The 14,211-nt window shown below is 41.2% G+C and overlaps 1 protein-coding gene and 1 long non-coding RNA gene across 20 annotated transcripts in view; one reads left to right on the plus strand and one right to left on the minus strand.

Annotated features, from left to right (window-relative positions):
- The window catches only part of TENM2 (teneurin transmembrane protein 2), a 1,151,751-nt gene that overhangs the window by 1,097,193 nt on the left and 40,347 nt on the right, over window positions 1–14,211 (plus strand). For all 18 annotated transcript variants that reach the window (XM_086711354.1, XM_086710697.1, XM_086710377.1 and 15 more), the window contains 2 exons: window positions 4,464–4,639; window positions 6,129–6,364. In XM_086711354.1, the coding sequence (XP_086567480.1) occupies window positions 4,464–4,639; window positions 6,129–6,364 (412 nt within the window). The remainder of the gene's footprint in view (window positions 1–4,463; window positions 4,640–6,128; window positions 6,365–14,211) is intronic.
- The window catches only part of LOC147584179 (uncharacterized), a 61,183-nt gene continuing 50,003 nt past the window's right edge, over window positions 3,032–14,211 (minus strand). Inside the window, exons 3-5 of one of the 2 annotated variants that reach the window (XR_015252890.1) lie at window positions 10,021–10,093; window positions 7,615–9,035; window positions 3,032–6,710 (exon numbers count right to left, since the gene is read on the minus strand). This is a non-coding gene — a long non-coding RNA (uncharacterized LOC147584179). Of the gene's footprint in view, window positions 9,036–10,020; window positions 10,094–14,211 lie in introns of both variants that reach the window. The other variant, XR_015252852.1, reaches the window with a different exon arrangement.

Here is a 14,211-nt window from a genome sequence, read left to right on the forward strand (position 1 = left end):
CTCTTCTTTGAAAATTAGAGAGAACATGTTTTTCTTCCTGTGACCCCTGAGATCCTGGCCTCAGCCCCAAACTTCTGTTCCTCTGTGTAGAATCTCCAGTTTCTACCACTTCTCTCATAAGCACCATTGTATGTGTCCAGGTACATTGGAATTCAATCTTTGCCTGGATCCCAGACCACGAACTCCTCATACAAGTCCCTGCTTGACTGTGGGACTTGAGGATATTGTCTGTTGTCGAGTACTCCATTCGGCACCCCATATGCAAACCCTTAGAAGTGTTTTATTTTCTTATTGAGGTAAAATTGATATATATTAGTTCCAAGTGTACAACATGATTTGATGTTTGTATATATTGTGAAATGATCACCACAGTAAGTCTAATTAACATCTATCACTATAGAGTTATGAAAATTTTTCTTGTGATGAGAACTTCTAAGATTTATTCTCTTAGCAATTTTCAAATATGCAGTACAGTGCTATTACCTATCACCATACCATACATTATATCCTCATATTTTTTTTAATGTTTGTTTATTTTTGAGAAAGAGCATGAGCAGGGGAAAGGGAGAGAGAGAGGATCCAAAGCAGGCTCTGTGCTGACAGCAGAGAGCCCAATGCAGGGGTAGAACTCATGAACCGTGAGATCATGACCTGAGCCGAAGTCAGACGCTTCACTGACTGAGTCACCCAAGTGCCCCTACATCCTCATATTTATTTTATATCTAGAAATTTATACCTTTTGACCCCTTTCACTCATCCCCCATTTCTGGTAACCACCACCATGTTCTCTGTGTCTATGAGTTCAGGGTTTTTTAAAGATTCCACATATAATATCATATGGTATTTGTCTCTAACTTAGTTCACTTAGCATAATGCCCTCAAGGTCCATCCATGTTGTCATAAATTGCAAGATTTCGTTCTTTTTATGGCTGAGTGTATATATATACCACATCTTCTTTATCCATTCATCCACTGATGAACACTTAGGTTGTTTCCATATCTAGACTATTGTAAATAACGCTGCAATGAACATGGGCTGCATATATCTTTTTGAGTTTGGATAGATACCTAAAGTGGAATTGCTGGATTATATGGTAATTCTTTTTTTTTTTTTTTTTTTTTTTTGAGGAACCACCATATTGTTTTCTATACTGGCTGCACCAATTTACATTCCTACCACCAAGGCACAAGGGTTCCCTTTTCTCCATATCCTCACCAACACTTACTTCTTTTTGATAAAAGACATTCTAATAGGTGTGAGGTAATATCTTATTATGGTTTTGATTTGCATTTCCCATTGCTTAGTGGTGTTGAGCACCTTTTCATGTACCTCTTGGCCCATCCATGTGTCGTCTTTGGGAAAATGTCCATTCAGATCCTCTGTATATTTTTTAATCAGGTTGTTTGCTCTTGAATTGCATGAGGTTTTTTTTATAGTTTTTGGATATTAAAACTTTATCAGATATATGATCTGCAAATATTTTCTCCTATTCTGTAGGTTGCCTTTTCATTTTGTTGGTTTCCTTTACTATGAAGCTTTTTAATTTGATGCAGTCCCACATCTTTTTTGCTTTTGTTGCCTTTGGTTTGGGTGTCAAATCAAAAAATTGCCAAGACTGATATCAAGGAGCTTACCACCTGTTTTCTTCTAGTTTAATGGTTTTTATCCTTTTGAGTTAATTTCTGTGTATCGAGTAAGATAATGGCCCATTTTCATTATTTTGCATGTGGATGTCCAGTTTTCCCATTACCATTTATTAAAGAAACGGTCCTTTCCCCATTGTATATTCTTAGCTCCTTTATGGTAAACTAATTGACCATATATATGTGTGTTTATTTCTGGACTCTCTATTTTGCTCTATTGATCTGTGTATCTGTTTTTATGCTCATAAAAACTGTTTGATTACTGTTTTGATTACGATAGCTCTGTAATTTAGTTTGAAATCAGGGAGCATGATGCTTCCAGCTTTGTTTCTTTCTCTCAACATTGCTTTTGTGGCTCCATACAAACTTTAGAACTATTTGTTCTATTTCTCTGAATAATTCCATTGGAATTTTGTTAGGGATTGCATTGATTATTCCAGTCCATGAACAATGGACTATCTTTCATCAATGTCATAGCTTTTAGTATAAGAGGTCTTTTATGCCCTTTGTTAATTTTTTTCCTAGCTTTTTTATTCTTTTTGATCCAATTGTAAATGGGATTGACTTTCTGCTAGTTTGTTCTTAGTGTATAGAAACACAGTGGTATTCTTCAACTTTACTGAATTTATTGGTTCTAAGTTTTTAGGTTAAGTCATCATCTGCAAATAATGACAGTTTTACTTCTGTCTTATTTGGATGCATTTCATTTTCTTAGTTGTCCTGTCTTGTTCCTGATCTTAGAGGAAAAGATTTCAGTTTCCCACCAGTGGGTATGATGTTGTATGTGGATCCGTCATATATGACCTTTGAGATACATTCCCTCTATACCCACTTTGTTGAGAGTTTTTGTCATTAATGGGTGTTGGATTTTGTCAGATGCTTTTTATGCATCTGTTGAACCACCCTTGCATCCCTGGAATACATCTATCAATGTACTATTGAATATGATTTTCTGTATTTGATTTAAATATGAATATGTTGGAGTATCTATATTCATCTGAGATATTCATTTTCTTTTTGTGTGGTGCCCCTATCTTGGTAGCAGGGTAATGCTGGCCTCATAAAATGAGTTTGGAATAGTTCCTTCAAGAGTTTGAGAAGGATTTCTATCAATAAGTTTTTCAATGTTTGGTAGCATTCACCAGTGAAGCCATCTGGCCCTGTAGTTTTGTTTGTTGGAACGCTTTTGATTACTGATTGAAACTCCTTGGTAGTAAGCTGTTATGATCTTTTGTATTTGTCATATCAGTTGTAACATCTCTGATTTTTGAGAACTCTTGTCTTTTAAGGTTGGTCAATTTTATCTGTTAAAAAAACCAACTCTTAGGCATTTACTATTTTATTTAAATACCTTTTGTTTCTAATCAGAAAACCTAACAGTCAGGCATATTGGTTAGAAATAATTCCTAAAATAGGGGAACATACAAACACAGGTAGAAAAACCACCCTTAATGTTGTGATGTCTATATTTTAAGACAATTTCTTCTATATATACTCATTATACTATCAGTGGAATATATTTTTATACTCCACTCAATAATATACATTTTTTCATTCCAATAGATAGAAATCACTGTCGTCAATTTTTGTGGCTTTATAGGTAGCTATCTACCTAATCATTTAACAAATTTGTCACTATTAGTAAATAACATCTTTGAGAGGCAGTTTCTTTAATAGATAAGAAGACAAAAGGGAGTCCCTTTGACCTGGAGAGCCTGACTCCCATCTGTGTCTATAGTGGTCCAGTTAGTGTAATATCTGTACCACCTATTGTCTAGTGCCCTGGGCAAGTGATGAGGGTAGAGCCAAACGCTGGGCCCTTCATTCAAAGCTCTTCCCTCCCTTTGTCCAACTGGCCACCCAGCTTAATGTGGTTCTGTTCTCTGCCTTCAAACATCCTGGGAAGCAAAAATTTCTTATCATGTTTTCTCAAATCACTTACTGTCTTTCTGAAGCCATTTTCCATCCATATTTGCTTCCGTAGTTCTAAGCAACAAAGCCAGATAGGCCATAATGGTTCTGTTCATATGCTGTACAAGCTTCAGTCTCCATCACTGAGAACTTACCACCTTTGTCCCCAGTCCAGAGGGAGTCACACCTAAAGGTTAAGCAAACCACCTTCTTTCCTCTACCTTCCTCCCCTCTCTGGTAACAGATATCTCTAGTAACAGATATCATCTGGGAAAGCTCAAAGGCCTCTATGCTCAGACCTTAAAAAGAGTCTCTTACTTGGGCATATGGAAGGTCCAGCTTTCTGATTACAATGAAACTTTCAGAGTGGGAAAATGTTCCACCAAGTGGAATAGCAAGGCTTTTTGCTAAAGGAGGCAGAAAAAACAATTCCACAGTTCAAGAAAAAAGTAAAGATGACATACAGATAAAGGAGAAGGGCCCAATTTCAGGCAACTTTCTAGCAGCAGAACTTGATCACTGGTATACATAGACTTGGGTGAAGTCAAGTAATTCATTGGGAAAGCTGTCTAAGAAGGCTGCTTGGGGAGCTGTGGTTAGTTTGGGACTATAAAACCAGAGAAAGGGTTATAGGCAGCCAGACCTGCTGTGCTTGAGCCAAGTCCTGGAGGTGATATTTGGCCTAGGTTGACTGTCCAGAGGACTTTGAGGTGGCAAGTGAGATGAAATTGTATGAGCATAGATGGTCTCCAATGCCAGGTCTTGCTGATTGTGACAAGGAGCCTCTGTGTGATACACTACCCAGCCATTCTACCTTCCAACCTCTCTCTGGCCTTGTGAGGTTCTGAGTGGTGGGAAAGCCTTCAGCTCGAGTAACTGTGCTTCCAACCAGTGTGTCTGTCTTCCAGCTATGACCACGAAGGCCGCCTGACCAATGTGACACGCCCCACGGGGGTGGTGACCAGTCTGCACCGGGAAATGGAGAAATCAATCACCATTGACATTGAGAACTCCAACCGTGATGATGATGTCACTGTCATTACCAATCTGTCTTCAGTGGAGGCCTCCTACACGGTGGTACAAGGTAAGCCCCTGCCCACTAAACTCACCCACAGACCCCAGGCAAGCCTGGGAGGACCTCCATAACCGTGGAACACCTATTACCTTGCTATTTTACTCAAGTGTCCACAGAAAACAAATTCTACAAGAGGTCAGTCTTGTAGAAAATGACTTAATCAGATTCAGAAGAATGTCATCTATACTAAACGAAATGTCCAGGAATTTAGGAATGTCTACATACTTCTCTGAAAATGTCAGTTGTCATACCCACTTGCTCTTACCTCTCCATCATCAGCACTCCCCACTAACCCAACACACAGAGTTAGCTTCTCAAAGGCTATTTATCCTCTTGGGTTCACCTCTTCCTTTTTTGGCTCCATTCTGGTGCCACTTGTTTGTTGAGTTGATTGTCCTGGAATCAAAGCCTTTAGCAATCTCTTGCCAAGACTGGGATCACAAAGGTTTCTGACCACCCCATAGTTACTATTGCTGTTTGACATGACACAAATTCCAGGACAAGCACAAGAGCTGGCAAGAAAAGGAATTGTGCAGATTAATTTTTCTTTTAATTAAGATATAATGTCAGTGGGCTAGCCCGTTGTCAGAGGATAAAAGTGTCCTCTCAGTAGATAAATGGTGACATTTCTGCACTATTATCCCACGACAGAGCCTGTTTCAATGACTCTATTTCTGCTCTGCCAAATGATTAATGATGTAGATTCTGTCTTTCTGCATGATGGCTGCAGTTGCAGGAGTGACAGATACACATTTGCTCACAATCCCAAAAGTCAGCATCACAGAGGCCAGCCCAGCTGGACTCCTTTGCCCAAATAATCAGGAAGAAACGTATCTGTAAAAGGAGTTTTGGACTCACATTTCCTTCCTGGAACTTTTTGATAAGGAAAAGGTCAGAAGTCTGATTGACTCGTGTAGATTCTCTTTGGGGAGATAAACGCGTGTTATCAGCACCCCCTAGCTCAGTCTACCTTAAGCTGTTTGAATCTCTTCAGAGTTCTCTTAAGTAAAGGTGGCATCATAGTGGAGTCAGCAGCAGAAGCATGAGGGGCAAGAAGGTTGCTTTTTTTCTCCTGATCTGATCTGTAGCTAGACCATCAACTTCAGGTTAGGTGGTAGGCAAAAGGGGGGAAAAATTAAGTCATTTTTTGTTTTACCATTTAAAACATATATGTTAAAGATTAGGGATTTGATTGACACAAATTGTGTAGGCAATAGACATCTTTAAAGGTACTATTAATAGTATTCAGTGAGTAAAAGAAAAATATCACAGCATAATTATTTCTGGAGTGCCACATACTAATAATGTTTTTCTTTCCATGGATCAGTAGCATCTCTGCTACTCACCTTAACATTGTATGGGTGCTAATTGAAGGCAGCCTTAGACTGACAGCTGCAAAGTACCATGGAAACCTATAAAAATAGGGGTTCTGTTCTCTTATGACTAACAGAGTGGATAATTTCTTTCCATATCCCCACCCCCACTTACATTTCTCCAGATCAAGTGCGGAACAGCTACCAGCTCTGTAATAACGGTACCCTGAGGGTGATGTATGCCAATGGAATGGGTGTCAGCTTCCACAGTGAGCCCCATGTCCTAGCAGGTACCATCACCCCCACCATTGGGCGCTGCAACATCTCCCTGCCCATGGAGAATGGCCTAAATTCCATTGAGTGGCGCCTAAGAAAGGAACAGATTAAAGGCAAAGTCACCATCTTTGGCAGGAAGCTCCGGGTAAGTGATTCCACCCTATCTGTCACCACAAAGTGGTAGGGGATACACACCCTTTGCTCAGGAGCTGAGCAAATTTCCTAGGTCCCAAGCCTCCATTACTCCTTTCTTCCCTGGAAAAGACAAAGTCTTTCCCTCAGAAGATAGAAGCCCAGTCCCTTTGGGAAAACCTCTCCATTGCCTAGGAGAAAACAAGGTGGGGATTTACCTTATGCTCTAGCTAGAGATAGCTTCAGTCTTCTTGTCACACTTGCCATCTTCTTTCTCAACTTTCACTCTTTGGCCAATTTGACAAACGACTTAGCACCGAGTGCCAGTGCCTACTGTGTGCTGAGGAATTTGATGAATACTGAAAGAACACAAATTTTATAATGTACTCTTTACACTCAAGGAGTTAACAGTCCAGTAGAATATATAGATGCAGGATAATCCAATGGGATAAGTGAGAGGAACATCCAGGGCCTGATGGAATCACAGAGCAGGAGAGATTGCCCAGCCTAAGGTGATAAGGGGAGGCTTCCCAAGAGGAAATAACAAGCTAACCAAGCAGAAAGTTTTAACAAACCATAGCTTCCCCAGACTAGGCAACTGACCCCAAAGTTACTTCTTTTAAAAACAAAGACACGATACTCATTGAGGATTCCGTGAGGCAAGCAGTATGTTAAGTGCTTTACTTATTTTCAACCGCATGGGGATAGTTATCCCTGTTTTTCAGATAAAGAAACACAGGCTCTGGGAGCTACATAACCCGTCCAAAGGCACCATGGCTAGAAAATGGCAAAGCCAGGACTCAGTCCCAGTTCCATATTTGTGTCTGGCTCACTAGCCAGTATTCTTAACCACCAAGCCCCATAGCTTCCTGTTTAAATTCATAGTCATCCAGATAATCGGGGTCCTGCCCTACTCATCTGACTGATTTTTAACATCATGCTAACCTCTTTCCCCATGGTGGGGTGGGTGGGGGGGGGCCAGGGATCCCAGTCTTCACCAAATTCACATATTCACTAAACACCTACCACTTGTCAGGCACTGAAGATCTATATGACACATCAAGCCTACCCTCCTGCAGCTTACAGTCAGGGATGGGGGAAAGGGACAAGAAGGGCAGATAGTGAATACAGTGATAAATAACTAAAATAATTATGATTAAGATAAGCACTAGGAAGACAGTAAACAATGGAAAAGAGTAGAAGTGTCACCATCAGCGTAACTTTTGCCTGTTATTGGCTTGAAATCCACCCGGCCCAGGTTACCTCCCTGCAGAGCCAGGCCACTGCATATTAAGATTCTGCTTTCATCTAGCTGGAGTTTCATTGTTCACATTAGGTTATCAGCAGTCTCCCATGTTTTCCTTCCAACGCTGGTATCTGCAAAGTTGCAAACGGCACTATCTTCCCAAAGACAAAAAATGAAATGAGATTAGTAGCTAAATCCTTAATGACTGGATTTCAGGCCTGTGTAATTGATTTTTGATATGCTGTACTGTAGAAGTTGATTATAAGTAGTAATCATGCCTTTTCTCTGATAAATCAGTTATGCTTTTTGACTAAGTTTTCCAAATAAAGATAAATGTGGCCCTAAAATAAAATGGCTATAATCCCAACACTGAATATTAAAAATCTTAATAATGGTACTTGTGGTAATTAGCAGAAGTTAGGCACGCAAATCTTATAACTGAATTTCTGCCAGGTTTAGATTTGCTGGCATCATGTTTATGCAAATCAAAACACAGCTTTATCTATCAACACCTCAACATTTAATTGTCTGGTGTTAGTTCCTGTAACAATAATCACATATCCATTTAGCTCTCTTAAATGAAAATCACTATGAGATTATAACAGGTTGAGTGGACTGAAAATGTAATTTGAAAATGAGGGAGAAAGCCTGGAATTTATTTGCATCTCATTTATTTTAATTCAATTCATAAATTGTTTAGTGAATGAAATAAAAGCAACTCCTAGAAATTGCAGGAGAGCAAAGCAATTGCAAGAAGGTGTAAAGGAAAGGTGAGGCAGGATGTGGATCAAGAGAACTGGGGAGTGTCCTTTTTGTCAGATTCTTTATGAGCCCAGGGCAGGGAAGTTTGCAGCCCCTGAACCACAGGTACCTGTTGGCCCCCACAAGGCAAGCAGTTTCTTCTCTCCTTACCTCCAGGCCTGACATTTCTTTTCACTCTGTCTTGACTTCCATCGTCAAATGGACTCTTAGAGGAGAACATTACATTTTATAGCTGTAATTGTTTTCCTGTGTATAACTAACACATTTTTTAAATTTTCTCCTTGATTTAAGTCTCCTCTGCATTTGGGCTGCAAATTAAACCAATATTATAAATTCTTTTAAAAAGATGTGGGCTAAGTGCCAACTATATGCCAAGCACTATGGAGGTGAGAGAGAGAAAACTAAATCCTCACCAGTAAAGAGCTTGCAATCTAGTAGAGAGGCCAATGTAAACAGTGTGGTGTAAGCTGTAACAGAGGCAGTGTCACAAGGAACACTGGATAGTTCGTTGTGTCAGGAGGGGCTGAGATGAGGCCAGATAATAAATAAGCCCTGAAATCTCAGGAGCTTACCACATCACCTTCCACATAAGGCAGGCAGCTTGACCTAGTGATGATTCACGGCATTTGCTGTCTTGTGACCCCGCCACAGTAAGCAAATGACCTCTCAGGTTGCTCTGGAAGGAATGAGGGGCTGAATGAGCAGAGATGGACATAGTGTACATCACTTCCACCCACCCTAGTGAGAACGTTTCCACTGAACTGCACAGAAGCCTAGGAAATGTTGTCTTTCTGGGTGCCTAAGAAGAAAAAAAACCAAGAGAGGTGAACACATAGCAGGTTCTCTGCCACCTCATACAGAAAGGTTGGAATCAGTTCTGCAGAGCAGTGGGAATTAGCCTGGCAAAGATACAGGGAAGGAGTGATGAGACCAACAGTGTTGCCTGTGAGACAACAAAGAGGTCCAAAAAGGGAAGAGCATTTCAGGAAACCTTAACTCAGTTTGGCCATGGGGAAGGGGAATGTGTTACATTGTGGTGCAGGAAAAAAAAAAAAAAATGAGTTGGCCAGAGGCAGCACATGGAAAAGCATATTTTGCTAGGCTGACATTTATCAAGAGGACTATGGGGAGCTGTTCCAGGGTTTGATTAGCAGAGTGATGTGTTGGGATGTGTAGTCTTAGAAAGACCTCTCAGGCTTCCTTAGATGTGGAGGATGATAGCTCAGAAGGGGACAAGATAGGAAGACAGGGACAGCACAAAAGCAATTGCAGTAATCCAAACAAAGAACTAAATCACTAACACTAAAGACAGAAAGAAGAGGGAAGGAAAGATCTGAGAGCGATTTAGTACACATAATTAACAGGATTTGACAAGTAGCAGGGTTGCTGTATCATGCTCTCCTTTTGAGGGTTCCTCTCCCTAGTCATATGGACTGGGAAACTGAGTGGCTGTCTAGACTTTGTGAGGTGGCCTACCAGGCTTTGTGAAGGAGAAAAGCTAGGAACTGAAACCCATGACAGACATGTGGCATTCTGGCAGCCCCAGCCCTGACTCTTGGAATAGGGAAAAAAGTGTTGCTCCTTCATGAAAAGCAGGGAATTTGCAGAGAACCTATGGTGCAGCAACTGAGGGTATCAAGCATTGAAAACAACAGACTTACCTTTCCAGGGACTATCAAGATCCTGGAAGTCTGGCCAGTTGAATTACGCAAGGCCCCAAGGCTCTGAGCTTCCCTAGGATTCAGAAGAAACCAAAATTTCCAGTGAAGCTACCATGATAGACCAGTGCCCAGTGAAATTCTAAGCCACCTAGGTAGCCCTCCTCCCAGCAATCCAGTCAGGAACATCTCTTAGGTGAGTAATGTGTCAATAGCATTTCCATATAGGCTGGTCTAATGTAAGATGGTAAATATAGACCATCAAAGAACCACATCCTTCCACCAAAAACTTTATGATGCTTCGACAAAATTTGGAGTGCTAGTCCCTTCTTCCTGGCCCAAACTCAATGTGAGAATAATTTTCATTATGTCTCCTAAGGATGTCTCAAGTAATCTCATTTGAAAGAGTCTTTTCCACTACACTCGTTTCTCTGTTCTCCCCAGCCTTGCAAAAGCACATGAAACTGTTGTATCAGGGCATCTATAAGCTCCATGAGCACAGGAACCATCTCACCACTGTATCCCTGGTGACAAGTGCCATGTGGTAGGCACTCAGACAATAGATGAAGAAGAGGTGAGGACATGCCTCCTTAAGGCTCCTCCTTAGAAGTGTGTGAATTCCCTCCCCCCCCCCCCCACCTTTCACCCAAAGCAGGCATGAGTTCACCAACACATTTGCCCTATATCTGTCAGGAATCTTTCCACTGCAAAAGACAGGAAGTACACTCAAACTAGCATAATAAAAAAGGGGCATTCATTGTCTTGCCTAATGGGTCCCCAAAGGCCCAAATGATGTCATCAGGCTGATATCTCTTTTTCTCTCTTTCTCATGGTCCCCTTTCATCCAGCATTATTTCTCTTGGCAGTTGGCCTCATTTTCTCCCGTGGTAGACCAATGACCTCTCCACACTGAGGGTTCAGGCAGAGTTGGCCAAAATTGACTTCAGGCTGACATCAACTTAGCTTACTGAACCCAGAGGAAAGGATCTCCCACAGCACTTATATTTAAAAAATGGTAATAATCCCAGGTGTCTAACCTGGTACAGATGCAGATCTATGATTGGCCAGGATTGGGTCACACATGGACACATGTATCTTGTGATGGACATCTCAGTAAAACCATCTAAACACAGGAAACCTTACAGAAATGGGGTGCTACACCCAAATAAGGAAGATAGCAGGTTAAATATCTCTCTCTCTCACGCATACACACACACACCAAATATATTCTACATCCCTCCAGAGCCTAATCCGTAAGGTAAACTCCTGGCGCTGAGGGTTTATTAATGCATCTCCACCAGAAAGTCTTTTTCTAGATTTTTTTGGAAGAACAGAAACCAACCTCCTCTTCTACTGAGAATTAAAACTTCAGCTTTTTCCTGAAATGGATTTAGTGCATGATTCTCTCTGAAAAGGAAGCATACAACCACCCTCTAGGATATTTCCTCCTGATTACAATTTGCTGGGAGACTGTAGAAGCAAGAAACAACTACATGAGTAGGTAGCAGAACAAAAGAAAAATCACTTCTAAGATCATCTTCCATCATGATAGTGGTATTAGTGTTCTTCCCAAGAAGAGGTGGGAGTTAGTAATTTTGTTTTTGGTTTTCATGTGATTAATATGACATTGTAATTATACACTGGCTTGTGTTAGTTTTGCCTTTGTGCCAAATGACAGTGACATAGGACTGAGATGGGAGGCAACTGTGCATGCAGACACATGCTTGTGAACACAATTCTGCATGGAGCCCACTCAAGCAGCTCTGTTAACACTCACAGTTATCATGAAAGCCTGAATTTTACCAGCCCCTTCCTGCCACAGTGCTTTCATCCTGCACCAATATTTTATATTCCAAACATCTGAGTTTTGGCACTGTACTAGGCACTCAGTGTATATTGGTGAACCAAAGAGACAAGACTCAATGTGAGTAGTGCCTGTGCAGACAGGACTTTGTGATAAATTTAATACCAACTTAATATATAATTAGAAGGGCAAGCCTCTGCAAACACATTAAACAACATATTCCCCAACCAAGTATTACTTTTGGGTGACTTCCTATTTTTGGATGGAGTGCTGGAAGAGTGAAAAGACCCTCATGCCCTAGCAAAGGGAAACATTTAATAATCGAATAAATGAACAAATAATATAAAGACACTGTGATGGGTGCCATAAAGAAAAATACAGGGTGCAGATAAGAGGGAATATCTGATTTAGGTTAGGCCACACTAAGAAAATTACATTTGAGAGGCACCTGGGTGGCTCAGTCGGTTAAGTGTCCAATTCTCGATTTTCACTCAGGTTATGATCTTGCGGTTCATGGAATAGAGCCCCATGTCAGGCTCTGTGCTGACAGTGTGGGGCCTGGTTAGGAGTCTATCTCTCTCTTCCTTCTCTCTCTGCCCATCTCCCCACTCATGCTCTCTTTCAAAATAAATATATTTTTCAAAAGAAAGAAAATGACACTTGAGCTGAGAACTGAAGAATAAGGATTTTCCAGGCATGGGATGGGAGGCAAACCTATGCCAGTGTATCAGCATGTTCAAATGCCTTGAAGCAGAAGAAACTGTTGCTTATATCCTGAGCAAGAGAGCTAGTGTGACTGGAGCAAACTAGGTAGGGGCAAGGTCACAGGGACAGACCCTTAGTGACCCTGGTAAGGATCTTAGAAATACACAAGTCCTCCCCAGATTGACACATTGGTGAGTGCAAAGGAGCATTCATCTGCAGACTGGACTACCTACTGTCCTCCTTAGAGGCTAGGAGGAAAAAACATACTTGCATTCTGGAAAGTTCAGGTTGAAGAGTCTACATACAGATGCCTCTCTTTTCTGCCACATCCATGCCAACAGACCGCCCACCTCTACTAGAATATTCCCACAGCACCTGAAACTAAGTTGTCTACCAGTGTGGGACCTTCGCTTCTTACTCAGGCTTTCACTTGCTGACCTCCCCACCTGGACTATTCTCTTCAACTCTTTTCCTGCCCTCACCTGTAAAGTCTTACTCCTCCTTCAAGCCCCCACGGAGGCAGCACTTCCTGTAAGAAAAGGTCCTTGTGTGCCCAGTTCTAAGTATCCTTCCCTCCTTCCCAGTGTTTACTCTCCTTACAGCACTAATATTTTCATGGTTGGTTCATGTGTCTTTAACCTCCTCTGACCTGTAAGTTCCATGAGAGCAAGAGCCATAATTGTCTTGCTCTACCCTAAGTGCCGGTCACAGTAACAAGCACATAGTAGGTGCTCAGTAAATATTTAGTGAATTGATAAATGGGATTTTAAGTTAACGTCATGAAAATCCACTCTCTGAAACCTCTATTAATTCCAGATTTGGGGACCCTCCCAGAATGACTCTAATTGCTCTTTGGAATGAAGCCCTTCAGTTATTTGGAGATCACATTTTCTCTTCCCAGTTTTCCATATTAGAACTGTACATCGTCAGAGTTGCCATGGTTCTTATGGTGGGTCTAATTCAACCCTCTTATTCACAAATGTTTGCTGAGTACCAAGCACTTTGAAAAATAACATGGACACTAAGAAAAAGGAAGTCCCTACCCACCAGCAGCTCACAGGCCATTACAGATAAGGAAACTGAGGCATTCAAGGTGAAAGACTGCTTTGCAATGACAAAGCCAATCAGTGTCAAAACTGCAGAGTTAAAACTGAAGCTCAAATTCAGGTCTAACCTTCCACCTCACCATCATCCAAAACAGCAAGCCATCCAAAAATAATGTTTGCTTAGGGAATACATTATTTAATGTGTTTGCAGAGGCTTACCCCTCTAATTATGCATTATTTAAGCTAATATTAAATTTATAGCAAGTTGTTTTGTCTGCACAAGCACTGATCCCAATGTAGCATTGAGTCTTGTATGGCAACTAGGGAGAGCTGCTTTATAAATCCCAGAGGACTGACCCAGACAGGAAATGAAGATGTCATCCTGGCCTCACTTTTCCTCTGGGTAGATGAATACCTAAACTCTCCAAGGCAGGAAATTGGCTTTTAAATGCCTCCAGGCATGGGAAAGCTCTTGCCCCCCCTCACCTTTTTGGGGTTTCCCACACTCAAAACACAACAGGCAAGGTATTCCTCTGCAAGTCTATCTGAAACCTCTCCTGCCGTGCAACAGTGCCATTTCCTGGAGGGGATCCAGCCCAGTGTTAATTTCCTCCTTCATGTTTCTCAAATCACCAGCTC

Source organism: Puma concolor, chromosome A1 (genome assembly GCF_028749965.1).
Source record: "Puma concolor isolate L17-30 chromosome A1, mPumCon1.1.hap2, whole genome shotgun sequence".
Classification (NCBI taxonomy): Eukaryota; Metazoa; Chordata; class Mammalia; order Carnivora; family Felidae; genus Puma; species Puma concolor.